This window comes from Pholcus phalangioides, unplaced genomic scaffold (genome assembly GCF_987345545.1).
Source record: "Pholcus phalangioides strain wild (caught in Gottingen) unplaced genomic scaffold, Ppha-v1.0 ptg000008l_1, whole genome shotgun sequence".
In the NCBI taxonomy this organism is placed as follows: domain Eukaryota; kingdom Metazoa; phylum Arthropoda; class Arachnida; order Araneae; family Pholcidae; genus Pholcus; species Pholcus phalangioides.
This window is the reverse complement of record NW_028301601.1, coordinates 28039383-28060463: the sequence shown is the minus strand read 5'-3', so window position 1 is coordinate 28060463 and position 21081 is coordinate 28039383. Positions and strand designations below refer to the sequence as shown.

The 21081-nt window shown below is 35.3% G+C and overlaps 2 protein-coding genes across 2 annotated transcripts; both read left to right on the top strand.

The window, feature by feature from the left end:
* The first annotated feature begins 444 nt into the window (after nucleotides 1–444).
* On the top strand, nucleotides 445–13877 carry LOC149084151 (uncharacterized). The gene is made up of 12 exons (XM_089235270.1): nucleotides 445–711; nucleotides 1285–1512; nucleotides 3555–3710; nucleotides 6309–6611; nucleotides 9818–9840; nucleotides 9960–10054; nucleotides 10336–10441; nucleotides 10629–10818; nucleotides 11667–11736; nucleotides 12079–12231; nucleotides 13220–13397; nucleotides 13493–13877. The coding sequence occupies exons 1-12, from the start codon at nucleotides 513–515 to the stop codon at nucleotides 13673–13675; spliced, it is 1884 nt and encodes a 627-aa protein (XP_089091396.1). The 5' UTR covers nucleotides 445–512; the 3' UTR covers nucleotides 13676–13877.
* Nucleotides 13878–15006: 1129 nt separating this feature from the next.
* On the top strand, nucleotides 15007–19318 carry LOC149084150 (uncharacterized). The gene is made up of 2 exons (XM_089235452.1): nucleotides 15007–15115; nucleotides 18823–19318. Exons 1-2 carry the CDS (start codon nucleotides 15055–15057, stop codon nucleotides 19236–19238), a joined length of 477 nt encoding a protein of 158 aa, XP_089091578.1. The 5' UTR covers nucleotides 15007–15054; the 3' UTR covers nucleotides 19239–19318.
* The last annotated feature ends 1763 nt before the right edge of the window (nucleotides 19319–21081 follow it).

Here is a 21081-nt window from a genome sequence, read left to right as displayed (position 1 = left end):
GCCTCAAAAGAAACGGGCAAAAACTTTCTAATTGGGTTTTGAGCACAGCGTATCCGTCTAAAAAGTTTTTTTTTAATTGTAATAATTACGCAACCCCTTGCGATATTATCTGAGGTCTACACGTTATTCGGATATTCTTTTTAATTGGATGTATGCCTCAAGCACATAATTTCCCAAACTTTTCCTTCCATCGCCCCCTTTTTCAGAAATTGTTTTCTCTCATCGCCCCCAAGTCAAGCGAACCCATAGGTCCTATGTCAAATCCATAGCTTATATCGCCTTCCTGGACCATTCCAACGCCCTCCAGGGGGGGGCGATATTGCCCACTTTGGGAAACACTGCTTGAGCATCAATTGACAGTAATTTGCAGAGCGTGCTGTTACGTATGCACCCTGTATCATATTTCTAACGCCTTATCACTGTCGTCGCACTTTGCAGGAGCAAAGAAACCCAAGCCAGTAGTCGTATTGGTACATCCCAATGGATTTGTGAAAGTGAAGAGCCCTCTACTCATGGCCGAAAACCGTGGGTCGGAGACTGTGACAGTGGAAGTGTTCACGTTGGAGATGGAAAAGGTCATGGAACGGACTGGTCCGGCTGAGAATGTTACACTGGGAGGTCTGAAATATCAGAAGGCTTACAATTTCAAGATGACTTGGATTGGTGACGACGGTCAGCCGATTAGCCACTCGAAATCAGATTCTTATCTTTGTAAGTTACTTTTTCTGATTAAGTTACAGCAGGAGTTAACGTTTTTCAGCCGCGACCGAAAATCAACAAGTTGATATTTCAAACCCATGGGACTGGGGTTTTTTTCTTCGATATCGCCAAATGAAAAGGCAAAAAAATATCACCAAAATGCAAGGACTATTCAGGCATACGATAACAATCCAAAATCACGTAAATGCCATCCGGAGCAGCTAAATGGAGTTGTTGCATCAAACACTTTTGAAGCAGTCCCGAACTCAGCAACACCTAAGTCGCAATTCTGATAACGTAAATATGTTATGGGCCGCACATACACCCATACCACACATTCCGACATGTACCTATTCGTTAGAAATCCCACAGAGGAATGTGTACAAGGTGCAAGTTCGGTCAAGTAGCATGAATTTCTAATAAATCGGTACATGGCGGAATGTTTGTTCGAAGTGTATGTGTGGCCCCTATGCATTTAAGGGGTTAAGCCATAATTCATAATTATTACGCGAACTTTTTATACAAAATTCTTAACGATCAAATCAGTTGTATAAACTCAAGCAAGATTTTTCTGCTTCGAAACAGCTTCCGATTGTCCCGAAGGAAGAACAGGGAGTGGAGGTTACTGTATCTGGAAACACAAAGAGAAAGAAATCTGGACCAAGGCCGGTGAGTCATGTGGCCCAGGTGGCCGCATCTTCCAACCTATAGAGAAGTATTACCTCGATATCTATTGCGAGCATCGTACGAAGTCCTTTTCGGCCAATATCTGGGTCAACCTCACTGGCATGACCGATTATACCATAACCAAAGGTAAGTTCATGCGCAAAATATGTAGAAATTCAAAATATATCTTAAAACAATGAATAATGTCCATTCGTATTTATAATTCCACATTCGTATAGGACCACTCCATAATTTTTTTTTTCTTTTTTTTTTTTTCAAATGTTGTAAATTTATTTAGGATTTCATATGAAACTCACAAGTGGATTTTTTTGAGTTGTAAAACTCCATAAATTTTTCTATGCATAAATTTTTGCACTAGCATTACTGTACAAAATCAGTCAAGAAGTTATGAGTAAATCAATGACATTTAATTTATTTTAATATAAAAGACAAGCGTTTACTACTCACTACGTTCTGTCGGCTATCCTATACGCAGTTTAATTATCGACAAATATAATAGTATATTTATAAAAGAATCGGAAAATACTACGTATATTCCAAGTGTTACTTTCTGTTGAATATCACACACAGACGATGTATTAAAATCAATCGAAATTTATTTTTGAGTTATACGAACCAACATAAGAACTTCGGTCCCCGGGGGACCCAGACATCTCCGGTAAAACCAGAATTTATTAGTACGTGAAAGATTACATTAGTGCATCGTAATTAAACTATGCAAATCGAAGAATAAAATCAATCAAGTGAAAGTCAAAGTGTGTGGAACTGGCATCAATAATGAATAGTTATATCGAAAGTTCTATAAAATCATATCGCAAAAAGTGCAATCAAATGTTTGATCGGATGTGTATCTTCTCCGGCTGTTGTTCAAGAAATTTCACCAACTTTATCATCTTTCCTTTTGATTCCTCTCGAAGTGGTCGAATGAAGGGTCTTGAAAAAAACCCAATTTCGGTAAGCTCGAAATATTCACAGAAAATAACTATGCAAGGTACTGTGTAAAAAATGTGCAAAACTTCGGTATACAGGATGCATTAGGAAAGTCCCTTTATCCTGGGCTAACGCGCGAATCGTTTATCCTAGGAGCATACGTCTCGTAGTTAGAAAAAGTGTCCAAACAACGCGTAGACTTCAGATACGTCATTCATATTGCAAGGGGTTGTACAGTTGTTAAAATTAAAATAAAATAGCTTTTTATTTTGTCACCCTGTCCTGAAAAGCCCAGTTGAATAGTTGTTGCCCTGTCTCTCATAAGCCCAACAAAAACATAAACGAACGAATAAGCTCATTTTGTGTTGTACACTTTCAGTAATATTTGAATTGAAATATTGCATACACAAATATTGCACTTAAAACTTGGAATTTCTCATTCGTCTGGATGTATTTATTCTTGTTATGCTAACGGTTTTTTAGAAATTGATGTTTTTATGATTCTTCAAAAAAAAAAAAGAAATCGATAATCAATGTATCATAGTGCTTATTAAATTCTTTTACCTTCATGGAGCCCATGAAACAGTACCATATTCCAGGACAGGGGTTCTTAACCTTTTTCAGCAGCGACCCCAAATCACCAATAGGTTTTGTCTTTAAAATTAGTGAAACCCGTGAGACGCAGTCATCAATTGCATTTACAGAACCAGTGGTGTACGTAAGGAAACCCCTTTTTTTTGGCTCAAAAGAGTTAAGGCAACCACTTTCTCTCTAATTTGGTTTTTTAGGACAGGGTGACCAAATAAAAAGTTAATATTTTAATTATGATAACTATACAACCTCTTGCAATATGAGTGACGTATCTGAGGTCTGCACGTTATTTGGATTCCTTTTTTTTTTTAAATTAGAAGTACGCTTCTAGTATCGACGGTTCGTGAGTTTTTCCAGGATAAGGAGGCTTTCCTATTCACCCTGTATATTGGTACAAAACTCGGGATCACCAACGTTCTGTTCCAAGTCTTTTTAATATACAGTACGTATGTTTTAGATTCTGCAGAGATGATTATTATATATTTATGACATGTATATATTTGTTATACATGTTATATATTTGCCGAATGCAACCAATATGTTGTTTGGATGACGTACCAGTTTTTCTGCTCTCATCAATATATATTTAAAACTTATTGCACTTTTAAAGTAGTTAACAATGTAATTCGAGTCTTTTAAATGTATAGAAAATATTCGTGATACCTGTAACGTCGGATCACCAAAGACAAATGTCGACGAAACCAACTGTTGCGTGTGCAACTTCGACAGAGTAAAAGAAATCCAGCTGTCGTGTGGATGCTGCGAGGAAGTCAATAACTTCATCTGCATCACTGACATCCCAAGTAATTACATTTTTAATTTAAACACGTGTATTGTATTATATGAAATAAATTACGTACATGTAAAATGCACAACATGAGGCTAATGAATAAATAAATAAATAAATATCTATATAAATTGGGGAAAACAATGGACTCTCTCTCTCTGGCTTAATATTAATTTACATTAATACTAAATGCGAGCGAGAAATGAGATGTTCCCACGCACGTAATATGTCATAAAAACTTCCAGTGACAGCACATTCACACCCAAAAAATATCCTCTTCGGAAACTGAGACGGAAAATAATATAATTTGGAATTGAAACAAATTGATAGCTGCATAACTGATATTAGCTGCATCAATTCAAACGTCCCGAAAAATACATGTTTTGATATGTTATTCGGATGGGAGCGTGTGTTATGACCTATTATACTCGTGTATATCTCGCTGATATTAATTAAAATAATATTTTTGTATTGTTTCTCTCAGTAATCACAATCGGGTTTGGGTTTCGAGTATAATTAAAGCTCCACCCTTCAGAGAATAATATTCAATTAACTATTGATCAATACCCTATACGTTCATTTCAAAAGCTATTTCTCCAAAGTGTAATAGCAAAAGAAATAATACGTCTGAGTATAATTTGCATGTATATTCTTACAGAATATAATTACTGAATCACTTACTGAATGCAATTAAAGTTCTATCAATGAAATATCTTGTTATGATTGAAACAATACGAAAGTAAGTTGTTATTGTGCAGGTGATTCGAAGCGAATTAATATTGCAGGATTATTCTGTGAACTCGATTGATTTTTTGCACGTGCATTATTCAAATTGAATTGGTTTTATTAAAATATTGATTTTAATGCTCATCTCAGCTCATATAGAGGTTTACGTTTTGAAAAGTGCATAGTCGCTTCCTTTTAGATTGCTCTGTTTAGTTATTCCATGCTACCAGATGCACCTTTTCGTTCATGCACTCGGACGAATTTCATTTGAACAAATCAGTACATCAAAGTTTTCTAGCATGCTTTTTGCCTTCGTCCCGGCCAAACTGATGACGGAAAAGCTTGGTTAGATCACGTTCAAACCACGAGTTCTGTTATACTGAATTTGTTAAGGACTGGATTTCTGACTACGGTCGGATGAAAAGTTTTCTTATTGGTGTAGAAAAACAGAACAGAGTAATCCATAAGGAAGCCAGAATGCACTTACGGTTGCTAGAAGTCACCGTAGATGTTCAGACACTCATCCAATTCCGTCGGGTACAGTCCGTGAAATACTTGGGAAGGCAATGTATATTCATTGACATATTCCTCACCAACTATTACGCGGTATAATTTTTTGCACACACACACACACACACACACACACACACAAAAGACAGATCCCCCATCTTTACGAATCTTTCACAATTTTATTCATAACATCCAAGTCCATTGATTCAAAAAAGAAAGTCATATGGTGACAGATCAGATCGTATTCAGAAAAGTACGCAGAACCCAATTCTGATAGAGCTCGTGTATTTTCTACTGGAGAAATTTTCAGTTACTAACCTTCAAAAAGCATTTTAAATTAAAATAAATTTATCAAAACAGCATATACAGGTTTTTATTTTGATTTTAATTTTTGCAAAAATACTTTTTTGTGTCGTCTTGGGGTCATGCACCCCTATGCTCCTTCCTGAGTACGCCTCTAAACATAGGTGATCTTAGAACCTCCTAACTTTTTCGTGCCTCCAACCCAATACCAGCAATATCCCTTTCAAACCCGAGCATTCATGTTTTTGGAATTTACAAGAACGCTGCATTTTTGATGCTCTGAAAATTCATTAAAAACGTAAATGTCAGTAAATCCATATTTTCTTTCAAATTTTACATTTTTTTGCGGAGAAATAATTCACTTCGTCAACTTTTTTTCAACCGAGCTGATACAAAGTACATTCATCTACATGTACAATTTCTTCTAGAATTTTAATGCTAAATTTTATGTAATAAGTAATACTTTTCCCGGAGGCACTTTCTTTTGGAAGTCATCTTAAAAAACCCTGAAAGTTCAGGGCTTATCTCCTCGAAGTAAAAAAAATATTTCAACAATGCGGAAAAGCAATCACACACATTTGTGCATGCGAAGTCTATGAGTCCGAGGTAATACAGCCAATTCAGTGGGTAAATGCAGCAGACAAACCAAAGTCCTTATTTACAGTATCATCTCAAGAAGCTGGATTAACGTCTGAATCAGCTTCTGCTTACGCTGATTTTTTCTGATGAAAAATGTGCACCTTGACTTTCTTTCATAATGTTTTTCTTAATCGCGTTACACTATCGAATATAACTTTTTGTCCATCTTAAAGGAAAAACAAATTAATAAAATTCCTGATACACCCATCCTTCGAGAATATTTCGATACCTCTCCGAGATGTGAAGTGGGGTGGGTCCGGTCCTTCAACGTTCAATTTCCGTCTTGGAAAAAATCCACTTGAATGGGGTACTACTTAATAGATACTTGTACTATAAGATTTGTCACCAATATTCAATGATACTAATAATTAAAAATGCAATTTTTGTTTTTAAATGCTAATTTTCTATTTCCTTCTCTCATTGCAATAATATTCAGATCCCGAGTATGGGAAAATCGAAAATTTAAAAGTCGAGAGACTGACTGCATCGACTATCCGTTTATCGTGGGTGCAAAGACAACTCATCGGATGGGACGAGATGGCCTACGCGGTGGTATGGGACGACGTCAATGACCCAGAGAGTCAACTCATGCAAGAAAACAGACTTATCACGGCCGAAACTGAAGCTGAAATCCGGGACTTGCGTCCAGCTACTCTTTACAAGGTCACTGTCGCACCTGCCCTTAACAGGAAAGCAATGCCAGTGAGTGCATCGGTACTGGTGACTACCAAGCAGACAGGTAATGAAAAACAGCATTCTTTCCATCGAACTGTGATTAGGAGTCACGCAAAACATTATCACCATTCGGTTTGGAAAAAAATTTGGTACAAAGTACGCCGTTTAATAGAACCATGGATAATGTTAGCATTCGTTTGCAGGTATCCCTCGCTTTTCGCGATTTCGCTATAATGCGATTTTTAAAAGTTGATTTTAGGAATTCCAACCTGCGAAATTCGGCTTGTAGTTTAACTTTAATCTTGGAAATTGGCTTAGAAATTGAAAATACATATATAACATGGTTAAATCCTTGATGACGAATACATTGGACTTGATGATGTAGCTGAGACAAATATGAGAGAAATTCTAAGATACAACTCACCAGATCTCACTATTGAACAACGTTTGGTAATACGTTGACAATGCCATGAGAAATTTAATTGAAAAAAGTGATTCCAGGGAAAGTAGAATTTTCATATTTGCAAGAAACATGCGGATTTTAATTTATAAAAAGACAAAAAATGTTGCTTATCGGACGAATCTCGACCGTTGCATTAAAAAGAGTTATCAGTTTATCATACCAGGCTCTTCAGGAAAAAACATCTACACTCACTAGAATCAATCAGAAGTAGTAAGGACGGAAAAAGTATTGATTTAATTCATTCGAATAGCCTAAAAATTCACGGGATTTATTCAAAAGTTTCATCCATTAAAAGTTTCTTTGCTGTTGAGATCAATTTTTTAAATACTTCTGGAAAAAACCAACATCCCTATCTTCCTCATGTTAAATTCAAATCACTTTACGTGATTTCGTCTGATGCGACTATTTTGCGAAACCAATAAACGCGTAAAGCGAGGGACGCCTATATTTTTTTCAGTTTTTCCACAAAAAATTATACAGACCCATACCATAGCATGGGGAAAAATTCGTTTATAGTTATCGAGAATTCGGATAATTTTATATTTTTTTCATTGAAAGCTTTTTCCGGGCATTCTGAAGCTAGGATTTAACCAATTTTTTTTTTTCACTTGTAAGTTGCCGTTATGAGGCTGCAAGTCTATGTAAAAGGCTAGAAGGCATATAATCTCTCCCTCCTTCCCTTATTGACAAACATTTCCCTACTTCAGAGGTCTTCAACCTTTTTCCAGTCGCGAGCACTGCCTGTACCCATCATAAAAAGGAAAACACCCCTTACGTCAAGTTCAACATACGGAAGCATGAAATGACGATTTCAATCAACCGAATGCAGTCCCTCCAATGTGTTTAATTGGGACGTTTATCAAGTGCTCACGAGCACGAAATCGGTCAAGAGCATCCAGCAGTCTAGGTACTCCAGGGAGCACCACGGTGTTCGCGAGCAACGGGTTGAAGATGCCTGCCCTGCTCAATGTTGCAATCAGTCCGTAGTATTCGCTGGATCCTATAGGAATGGAGCTGATTTTGCAATGGCCTTCCTATAGTGATAGCAAATGTACGACAAAAGAATGCCCTTACTTTCAGTTCTCGTTCCTTTTAGTTCACTACATTCAAATTTCTCTTTGCGAGAGACATTCTCAAAGGATCAATGAAACGTATTATACATTTAAAAAAGTAGTGGGCTTTTTGATATACATTGTAGTTCCATTCTAACGCCCCACAATAACTTAATAAAGAAAAAAGTAGGATTTTAGCTTACAGGAAAAGAAGTACCGTTTTGGAAAACAAAATGGAATGATTGAACATTTTGCAACCAATAATGTACAAAAGAAAAACAGAATTGTCCCACTTTACCAATATTTGTTTACCATACGTCTCGTTTGACCAAACGGGGTATATAGTCGCCGTACTTGCAAACTGGATTTTCTTCAGATGAAGTTATAATTTGGTTATTGTTATCAGAAACCCCGTGTTTCGATGCGAACACATTAAGCTGCGTGGACTGTATTTCGCGGGCAGCCGTTGTGATTTTTTCTCTTTGTTGGCCTACCAGACCAAATTAGACCAATATGCCTACTAGACCAAATTTCGTGAAATTATTCATAGTCCAAGCTTTAATGTTAAAACCAAACAACAGACACTTCAAATCAACTTAATTATTATCAAAAACATCTTTAATATTTCTATCCGAGCCATGTCTGGGGACTCGTGGGTGGGACATATGTTTCACATTCAATGGCGAACTCCGATAGCATGGGACATGACCACAAAAAAAGATGGCTACCGCAGGGAGTCCCACATTGAGAGGTTTGCACACTAACCTCTCGGCGAGTGTAAGAAAACGCTGTCGTTCGGAAATAAATTGTAGGTCCCGGTCTAATTATACCTCGTGTGCAGAAAATTACCGTGCTGCGACAAAATGATCAAATCAATTATAGCATGGAAAAGAATAAAAATTTCTATTACACTTATATGCATGGTTGTCCTACTCAAGACTCGCTGTCTGCATGCGACCCAATGAGTATATCTGAACTGTATCAATCAATAATTCGTTAAAATTTCAATAAACAATTCAAAGAACATTTCAAGTATATTTACTATTACAGCATTGAGAATTATTCGGCTTGTTTTACTCGACTTGAAATATAAATTTTGAGATTAAGGAGTTCTCATTATCAGCAATAATTTTTAAGCTTTGAACCACCGCTCCCCTCCACCCCGAAACTCTTCTTATGTGGCTCAGAAAACAAACGATCTGTCACCCTTGTATCAGTGTACCTTGCTATGCTTCACGGGAAATCAAACTCAGCTCACTGACGTCATTATTGCAGCGCCAGCTGTTGTCGAAGTTTCTGAATTTCACTTTTGTTTTCAATCGACTTATTAATTTCTCAGTTTTTTAATGTGAATTTCTCAAATCTATTTCTTATGAATTTTCAAAATTTTTATTTGTTATAGATGTTGAATATATTAAAAAAAATTTATATTTGACTTTTTTCTCATCTATTTCTGATCACTGCTCTATGGCGTCTTAAACATCCCAAAGATCTGACACTTTTGTGTTAGTTTCTCTTGCAAAGCTACTTCCGCACGGAAAATCGAAACTTAACTCACAAACGTCATGTTTGTAGCGTCATCTGTCGTTGAAGTTGCTGAATTTCACTTTCGTTTTCAATCAAACCTTCATTTTCTTTGTTTTTACGTGAATTTGTGGTATTTGTTATTTATTTGTCAATATTTATAATTAACATATTTTCTTCTAATTTCTTTTTTTTTTTCATTCAAAATTCACATTCCCTTATTTGTTTCAGATTCAGAACTGGATGCATCAAGGGTAAAGTTTCATTACAATCATTTTTATTTGGAATTGCCTTTCATCAATGGCACGAACTCACTCGTTCCCAAAAATGTGAATTTCCTATTTTCTTTAATTTTTTATTTTCATATTTATAGATGGGGTATTGTGCGCTGACCCTCGCTAAAGCGTTAAGCTGTTACGTTGTTGCAGCGGCTTCGTTCTTCAGTGCATGCGCTTTCATTAACGCCAGGTACTTATTTATATAGAATTTATTTTCCCCCACCGCGTGTGCGGGTTTCCAATAATAATCTATGATTTTTGATATGTTGTCACAAAATTTTAAGTGTATAATATAGCATTTGAGACATGATTCAAACGATATTTTAGATTTTTTTTCTAAAACCTCAACCTGTTTTTGCTCGCAAGCAAAATATGTATTTTGATAACATATTAATATCATTGTTGAGTAATTTTCTTTTTTAATAGAGCTTAATGCATCTCTAACAGGTATTTAATTATTTAAATTTGAAGGTTATTGTACCTGGATTGTGTAGCTCGAACGTCGATTGACTTAAGCCTAGTGGGAGCCTATACATGTATTGCTGTGTCGAGCACCCAAGCTTACATCAAAGGAGAAGTTTGTGATGATTACATTTTACAGTTTCCAAACTTATCTAATATTAGAGTATGAAGAACAAATTACTAAAGAAAAAATCAACAGAAATAATCTCACAATTACAATTTCCGTTAGTTACTAAAATAATTTGCATCTTTCTCTCGTAAAATACCAAGAGCAGCAATGATTTATTCTGATATTTCTATAGATGTGTTTGGATGCCGATCCCAAAGTATGCCAGGTATGTTCAATACTGATACAGTTCTTCTTTCAAGCCTCATTTCTCTTCTCGGTATTCGAAGCAATGGAAATTGGCCAGTTATTGGATAATGGATGTTTCAAGCAACTGCCTGATGTTATGACTTTTACTCCAGTTTCTTTGCTTTTCTACGGATGGGGTGAGAATGCAAAGTCATGATTTTCTTCGCAAATATTTTCCTACATAGAAATGGCGACATGACCACAGAAAAAAGTTGGTACCGCAGGTAGACCCACATCGAGGGGTTAGCGCACCAACCTCTCGGTGAATATAAAAAAAATTCTGCCGTTCGGAATCAACAATAAATTGTAGACCCCGGTCTAATTTACCCTCGTGTTTAGAAAATGACCGTGCTGCAACGAAAATGATCAAATGATTGGCTAAATGCATGCTGTGACCTTTATTAAAACTTGCTTTTCCCGGCATGATGGAAACGGACCACATCCCAAACATTCAAAAAGTCGGTTTCCTTCGTGTTTCACGGTAAACTGACTAATGCGGGGAATATGGTACCATTATGTTTCTGTCATTTTTTTTCCGTCTTTGATTATTCACATGTAATCAAGGCAGTCATTTCATTTTGTAGAATAATATTAATAAAAATACAGACCGACTAACAATCATGTTCAAATACGGAATTTGTTTTTATTAATGTATTTTTCCCCGTTTTCATTTAATTTTTTTTCCCCGACGTCAGACACCTTGCTGAGTATTCTGTCCGTTCTGGCTTTCTATTTGTTTATATCGACATGCTTGAAACGAATATGAAATCAATCTATCGTTTCGAAAGATTCTATATTTATAGCCAATCAAAAATTCCATTAATTCCGTAACGTAACACTCATATATCATCTCTCAAAAAACATAGTTTTTTTTCGTTTTTTATCTTTTGAAAGTTCTCAAACTACGTTTCTATGTAGAATTATTGATACCTGGTCTTCCCTACCAAATATTGCAATAAAATATCCAATTCTGTTCTATATTTAGGCATTCCGGCAGTTATCACGGGAGTCCTTGTTGCGGTAGCCAAGAACCAATTTGTGAACGAACCGAACAAGTAACGTTTCTAAATTTTTCTCGGAAATTTGTTCATGCTGATAAGTTTGGATTTCATTACATTTGTAATTTCAACCGACTATTTTCATCCGCATTGCCACGCATTACACGATTTTTTTTTTTTTTTTTTTGAATTTTTGAAACATATTGGGACTTGTTTTGATATCATGCAAAAACTGCATTCATTATTTCGTCTTTAGAAAAGCCCGTAACACATGCATAAATGCAAGTAACTATGTTGGAAGTTTTAGTGAACTGTACTGAAATTCAACGCCATCTAAAAATTTTGCATGCAATGCAATGTCTCTTATGAGTTCATTTACTTATTTATTTTTTTCCCCAGTTGTTGGATCGATATGACCGGAACGGCTTTTATGCCATCAGTTGTTCCCATGGTCTTGTTCGCGTCCATTCATTTCATGCTCTTGCTGCCTTTGGTGATACGGGAACAAAAACCGAAAGAAAATTTATCTACTAAATACATAAAAAGAGCGAAGTAAGTCATGCCGTGTGAGATAAATTGTTCTATTCATAATATATCATTCATAATTCATATACAGTATTATTCGAGGTGTTTAGATTTTTACTCTACAAAAAAACGGACATTTATGTCTGATCATATATATTTTTTTTAAATTACAGCGAGACAGCCAGAGAATTGTCACCACTTGACATCCAGCAGCAGGTTTAATTACAAGCAATAGCCAAAGTCACATATAATAACGAATCAAATCAAATATGATTAACAAAATCAGTTCACGTCAACCAGAAGATGACTGATTCATGGCGACAAATGGAGTGCATGGCCAACTCAAGTTATACGCAGAGTCACTCTCACAGCTTGTTTTACTTTGCGTCATACAATCTTAACATTTGCATTCAACTGACTGACACTGATTTGGATTCCATTGAATTATTCTAATGATTTAAATTCAATTCAATATTTAAAAATTTAAATATTTGAATTCGAATAATTTAAATTTAAAAGTTTAGTTTTATTAAAAATTAACTTAATTAAAGTTTAATTTTAAAAAATAATTGTAATAAAAAATTAATTTAATTTAAAATTTCGAATTACCCACGGTTAGGGAGCTAGTCTTTAACTGTGCAGGTCTGTGTTTGAATTTAAATACAGACCTAACGCTAACAAATTCCCTGGTCAGATAAAACCGATCTTTCGGAATACGTGAGGATCGCGTTATTTTAAAAGAACATTTGAACTATTCGAATTATTATAATTTGTTATCAGCTGATGAGATGGAAAAGATTGTTAATTGTTAGAAAAAAAAATACGGTCATGTATAAAGGTACGGATACGGACAGGACTTTGAAAATACGGATGGTCCTCATGACCTCATGGTCCTATTTTAACAGCATCATGAGCACACGGGCCAGGCAATATACTGACCCTGCATAATCTATGCAGATCTTCAAATTCAGTTGAATTTTTAATATTTATATCAGATTTCTATTTTTCTCTATAGTGTCATCATGAAAACTCGATGGGTGTCACTGTTGATACTCCTGCTAACCTTGATATCATGGATGACAGGAATGCTTGCATCATTCTCGCAGAACTTCGCACTCGGCTGCACTTTCGTGTGTTGCAACTGCATCATGGCGATTGCCGTTCCTTCTCTTAGAATCATCTTCGAGCCAAGGGTAACTGTTGAAAACGAACAAAAAGTTTACTCAGCTAATGAGAATATGAGATATTGAAATAGAAAGTCCTGATCATTCTGATTTTTTCTTCTCAGGTTACGAAAAAATTGAAAGAAATTTTGGGAAAGTTGGTGTTTTCAAGCTCAGAAGATAATCACGTGAAGAATGAAGAACCACAATTCACTATATCGGGAAAAGTCCAGGAATCTGATGACGCTCATCGTCAGGAGAAACTTTTCAAGATAAAGAGAAATAGTCACACTATCTCTCATCAATAGTAACCATATCCCTTGTTTCCATGGACTAAAATATGGATTTCTTGTTATTTCTCTTTTTATTCCCACTTTATGAAGCATTGTAAAGGCAACCAAAAAAACTAATCATTTTAGAAAACACTCATGTCTTATATGAGAAATTTTCCAGTACGCAGCTGGTGATCCTTACAACAAAAATAAAAATTTCCACTCCGTTGGTACTTGCAAATTTCGTCAATATCATTTTTTGAGCTAACGTGAACTTGTCGTTTAATGAATGTGCCAGTGTACTATTGTTTTCAATCCCCAAAAGCGATTTGCAGAGAATAAAGAGCTGTGCGTGTCGATGATGGGCAAAAAACCTTCCGCACAATTTTTAAAATTTTTACAAAATTGTGGGTATTCAATGTACGAGGTGTTCTGGATGTCACAGAAAAAATAGTAATAGAATAAAATGTATTGCTAGAATAGTTACATAATTCATCGACAAGTGGTGCTTCAGTTTTCGACTGTTTCAGGTCTTGAAGATTTATTAAAGATATAATCAACGTGAAGGTTCCAGCGGAGATCGGAAGAGATTATAATGCCCAGGTATTTATAATGGGAGACCTCAGAGATCAAAGAATCGTTTATATAATAGGGGAAGTCGGGGGGGGGGGGATTCTTTTACGGGTAACTTTCATAAGAACAGTTTAGGCCTTCAGACTTCTCAGCACACACGGATAGTTTCACATTGACGAACAAAATCATTGACTCATCACAAACGTTTACACGTAAAAACCTGCTCTCGATTTTAACCCAAATAATTCTCTCCCTCTGCCTCTCTATCTATCTCTCACTTTTAGTGAAATTGAGTGAGTGAGCTTCAATCTACCTCTGAATAAATCCATCTCACCTTTTCAAACTCGTGTCTAAAAATTTACAACTACCGACCACGACAGACTACAGAACAAATCTCTTTTGCAAAGTGCATGCAAATCATGCTCCTCCCCCTTCACGAATGGGACTATAATCCGTTGAATCCCAAAAAAAAGATGTATAAAATTTGCATAATCTGGCATTTCCAAATAAAACCCCAATACCAAAGACGTAAAAAAAAATTGTAAATTTTTCATTCGATGCCGTTGCTAAAACCAAGGCGCGTGTGACTCGAATCAAAAAGTCACTGTACGTCACTGATCCCAAACTGAGATATTATTCGTTCGGGTTCCCTTTGTATATAAACAAAATACGTACTTCTGGTTGTATGAGGCAGAAGAAAACACGTTCTTTGTTAAATCCATTTAGTAAAATCCACCACCACAAAGAAGAGTTTTCGTCTTACCGCTACTGGTATATGTTCATTGTGTGTTCGTGGATGGTGTTAGACGACGTAGTATTTAAGTGAAGATGTTACTAGAGCGATGAACACACTTGAAAAACATCTGTATCGAAACACTACAACTTTCCAACTGGTCACGGACGGTAAGTGGCACTTCTCTCTTCTTTTTCTTCAACATCTAAATTACATTATGCAATATTTTCCTGCATATAATCCCCGATTTATACGTTAATAGAGCATCAGGATTTCTTAGTATGGATTATGTATCATTGCTTATTATCTGAAAAGTTGGAATAGAAATGGATATTTTTTAAAAGTCAGTTCGAGAATTTTCTTTCACGATTTATAGTGAACGTATAGAGGGAAGCAATGATTTGCAAAAACTTGATTAATGATCTTTTACATTTATTAGGATTTCATTATTTGTAAATGAAATTTGCATCTATGGATTGCATATGCTACGTTAAATATAATAAATCGGTTATTATACATAATAACTGGTTTCTATGCATACTTATCAATCGTTTTGGTAAGTGTTATAAATGTATGGGTTTTACCGGCGCATATGCATAATACCTAAGCGCCGTTGAAATATTTGATAAGTACTTGAAATCTATCACCTTTATTATGTGATTTTGCATAATACCCTAGGTGAATTTGGTAAATATGCAAAAATTTTCAATGGTTCTGGTATCAGTGATGATTATAGACGGACCCCGATATAATAACAAATTTTACGATTGTTCCCCAGTATAATGATACAATACATGTTGAATTATGTATAGTATATCATATAGTACGATTTTATCATGTTTACATACGACGTAACGCTTGGGTATTGTGCATAATCGCCGGGAAAAGTGATAATTTTTTAGTAGTTATTGAATTTACTACGCTTGAATGCTATGCATAATCGCCTTTAAAAGTTATTAATTTAGGAAAATTTATCCAACTAATTTTCCATTATGCTTAATATTGATTATTATGTGTAATAACCGCATTTATTCCATTTTCCGTAACATATATATACAAAATTACGTATTATATGGAGGAAAATACGGTAGATACTATCCACTTCAAACTGTGATTGATGATATACAAACCATCTCATATTCTTCACTTACATGTAGGTTCATTAATATACAGCTGAACTCACGAATGTTACGGTAGATCCTGCATTTACAATAAACGGTGTAAGTGGGAAAATGCTCTGAACGAGAAATCTCGATAAGCGTGAGTCGGAATTGCAACTGTGAAATAAATTGTACTAACAAGTAAGGACTTTATAAGCGGGTTACACTGTATCAGAATGTTTTGAGCCGTCTCTTTTTTATCAATTGCATTAAAAATTTACTCAATACTCATTTCATTGCATTACTAATTTTTTTTTTTTTTTTATTTTTTTTTTTTTTCATTTTTTTTATTTTTCATTTTATAAATTTTCATAGGGTTTTTAACTTTTTGAAATCATTCAAATTTTTTTTCTTCAATTTTTACTTTTTTTTTTTACATTTTCGCTTCAGAGTTAGAGATGTGATTAATACGAGCAATTATCTCTGGATTTCGTTCGAGGGAATATTCTCAGCGGAATTCATAATGCCAAATTTATTCAAGATTCATGATGCCAAGTCAATAATCCTAATGAAAGCATAATAAATAATAAAAAATCTTGATAGTTTTCCGTTCCTCACCCCCTGTGCAATCCGATTTACCTTCTACCATGGATAATGTGTTGTCTATTCGTTAAAACATTTTGATTTTTGCAATTGATTGCAATAATTATCTTATGTTATAAAAATTCCGAACGTGAAATACAATTGTAAAAAATTATTACTTACTTTTTTCCTCAAAAAAAGTCAATAAATGTTCTTATAAATAAACAAAAGTTCTTATAAATGTTCTTCATTGTATGTGCTATCCTCTGCTGAAATAAAGTATCTTGATGTTTTGTAAATTTCCATAAAAAAATGCATGAAAAACAGTTTGTGCACATGATAAAATACCATGACATCAATGTCATGGTAACTCTACAACCCCTTGCAACATGAATTCCGTTTTTCTTCACCAGCAATAACTTCGCTTTTCGTCATTGAAACAGTGTTGAATGCTACAATAATTGTACTTTAAAACAGACACATAAAATCAATTTTAGACATTTTTGTTGAATTCGCCATATTTGACTGATCATAACATTATCATGATTCGACCTGAATGAGATTGATCAGTCTGAAAGTCAACGGAAACCTTGAAAGCACAAAATTGCGCACAAGCAATTAAACGTTCTTGAGTGCTTCGATGAGCACCATGGTGGTAGCAAACAACAGTCTGGTCAGAGGGGGATCATCTGTTTGAGAAACAGAGTACTATTTTTTCCTTCCACTTTGATTGAAGATGGAATATTCCTATGTACGGAACAAGAGGCATATCACTGTACAATGCGTGCATAGGTAGGTCCTTTCAACCTGAAATAACTTCTGAATGTGAAGTTTTACTCGAAACAATATTACCCTTCGTATTATTTAAGTAAAAATTTGCCGAGATTCTATATTTGAAATACTTGATTTTTGGCATATTTTACGGTAGACATCAACAACAAAATTTAAAATTCACTCATAATACAGCAAGCAAAATAAATTGCTGAGTTATTTGTTTCTGAATTCGGAAGCTAGATGGCAGCTGTTCACTTCGTTTTTACCAATACAACTGCAACATAAAAACATGGGAAGTAAATATAAAAAAAAATTCGATGTGAAATATCCCAAAAGACACACGATAATTATTTGCCAACAATTTCTTAGATTTTATCTATTTCTTTGCTTTTCGCATTTCTTTCCGAATGCACTTCACTTCTTATCCCTATATTCAAACTGTTAATTCTGATGAAAGTTCTTAACCTAGAGAATAAATGTTTGCATATATCTGGAAACTCCTTTCTAAGTCTCTCTCTCAGCGCTTTAATAACACCTGTTTGATGGTTGAATGTCTTGCGCTCACTATGGGGAGAGTTAAAACTTCTTTTTCGAAGCCATCAACCGTTCTCCATGTCTCCGACGGCACTGTTAATCCACCAAACGATAAAGTATTTTATCCAAGAGAAATTTTTCCAAGAATTGCTCTATAGTATACCTCTGTACGTTGCAATCACACAAAAACTCATATTTATTTGTCTCGGATTCACACAAGTATCACAAAAGTATGTAAAAATACCACCCGTGCATACCAATGACACTAAAACAACACTATATAATGAGAAATCTCTCACTTGAAATAGTTAATATAAGCAACTAATATGTAATGTAATCCTCATCAATAAAGTACGTTTTGTAAGCTGATGACGTACGTCTGCGAGAAAAAGTAGCAGGGTCTTGACGTCAGACATCAACTTCGAGACCACGGCCACTGAGTCAAGGCGGCAAACGTAACATCAAAGAGATGAAACATTTCTTATACTACATAGCCTTGGATTTAGTACAGCAGAAGGTAGGAAAAAATAAGGAATTGTATTTGCCGATATTATCTTAGCTAGTTTTTCTCCGAAATTTCTTTTGGTATAACAGAGTAAGTCTCAGCTTTCATTAATTAAAATTATTGCAGTATACAAATATAAATTTTTGTATTTTTGTCTTGATTATTATTATTTTCATGCGCTGCTGTTTTTTTGTTTTTTTTTTTGTGTCTTTTTGCATCTGATCCGACATGGTCATTTTGTATACTTGCGTACCTAGTACCACTCGTCTTTCGCAAGTTATTTCATGTTGAAAAAGACTTTCTCATGCACCTCTTTATAGATTTGAAGAGTGGGAAACATATTTTCAACCTTCATAAAATGTATAAACTTCTTTTTTTGCAGAAAGAGAGATGTTGATCCCGCCGCTCAGCGTGCTGATATGGCTTCTTACGTATACACTGATGAACTCGTCATTCGGAATTCACCAACCGAACCTGCACGCGAACGATCCGAACGACTTCGAACCTCCTATATCACGGCCAAAGAAAAACATCAAAATATCCGATCTGATGATGACGATGGTGACGAATCTGTCCCAGCTGCCAGTTGCCGTGTCTGGTTCAGGTACTGAGCACAGGATCCGAGAACAACGCATCGTCTATACTCCGAAAAGGGCATTCGTCTTCTATCACAGCCCCCTCGGGGACAAAGAACTTTATAGGAAGTATAGAAGCTTCTTCCCGAGAGCACTGAATTTCCGAGAAGAGAAGGTACCGAAAATGAGACCCAAAGGCAACCCGTTAAGATGGGGACGTTAATTAAACCCCGATACAATAATATGCTGTATAATAAGGAATTTTATTGTAACGTTATTGATTACAATCAAACAACTAATGTAAATCTTACAGAACATGTAAGAAACTAGCTCGACATGAAAACGCTTTGCATTCCACGGTACGACTCATGAGTTTAATCTCAGTAAATTGCTAAAACGTATTTTGTTAAATGATTTGTGTTGAATTGCTTGTCACTCTCACGATGTGCAAGGTAGGCATAAAATGAATCGGAAACGAAATTTATATTTACTTTTGAAGCGAAGTAGGCATGGGCGGTGATACGGGGGTGCGGACCTGACTCAGGCCACAACTGGCTGTCGCGAAGATAAATTTTTCGAAAGTGAAAGGACGTGGGTTCGGTTCTCCACAAAAAGGCAGTTGAATTTTCTCTCTTTCCGAAAATTCATCTTCGCAACAGCCAGTTGTTAAAAACCTTATGTGGATAGCGGAGAGTGACATCATCCTTTGAACTAGAAAATGTGTTGACAGAGAGAAAAGAAATATTCAAAAAGGACTAGCACCATCAGTAGTGATCGAGGCCCATTTTTTGGGATCAGCTGAGTCACCACAGAGTTCTGGGGCATGTTAGGTACCGTCGGGGGACGTCTAAAAGTAATTTATTAGAAACATTTAGTAACGGAATAGAAGTACGAAAATATGAACTCAAATTACATGGGAATGGAATTATCCCTTTTGGGTGATTGATTTTGTAACTATTTTCTGTTGCAGAAAATCTTCGAATATCGCATGCAATAAATTCCGGCATCGGTTCGACAATTCCTTAGAGCTGCAGACCGCTCTAAATAAGATTTATTATTGGGTAATTAATTTACGCAAACATTTGAGATATAGCCTATTTTCATTCCATATTGTCTTATAAAGAAGTGATCAGTGACGGGCTTATTATTGGTAAAGCCGTCCGTGTTTTCTTCATTCAATCCCCACTCTAATGCTTGAAAGAGAGTATCATAAGAAAATAATACGTTTATTAACTCTCTCTCCTATTCATATTAATGACCGACCTCATTCATGGATGGAACCAATCAAACAACAATAATTTCTGAAAGAGGGAAAAAGAGAGAGTTTGCTGGTAATGTTATTTATTATTTTGGTCAATGTCTATGTTTTTTCATGGTGGCTTTACTCACTTAAGTAGATGTTATGTAAAGCAAACATTTGTGATCAAACAAATAACTCGTATATACAGCTGATATTTCTAGCGTTCCGTTTATTTAATCAACTGAGTGTAGGTCCTGCTGTATGCTGTATCACGGTTAAGACCATCAATCTGCTTTTTCACTGACCGGTTCAAGTACCGATATAGACTTCATGAATGAAATATTGGTTTTTCCCTGGTGCGTGTTACTGAATAGTACACAGAAGCAGAATTCTTTCAGAAAGAAACATACCTTATTTTTTGTATGATCTCAAAAATATATCATACTCAGTTTGGAAAAAAAAAAACTGATTGGCTATATTTATTTCATGAAAATAAAAATACATTCGAGTACACGTGAAAGTACCCTGTATATAAGATACTTCGTGGATATAACATGGTTTCGTAATCCCCTATTTCTGTCCAATTCACTTCAATACATTTTCATTGCTGTTATTATATACACTGTGGTTATAACATACGGAAAAGACTCCCATAAGCCAGAAAAAAATCTAATATAGTCGAATTCCGTTATAACGAATTTCAGGGGACCGGAGAAATCATTTCGTTAAAACAAAATTTCGTTATAAAGGAATTCCAGGTTTTAGCTTTGTTCCTATGTAAATTTATCTGGGGGATTAGAAAAGTGTTCGTTCGCTATAAAACGAG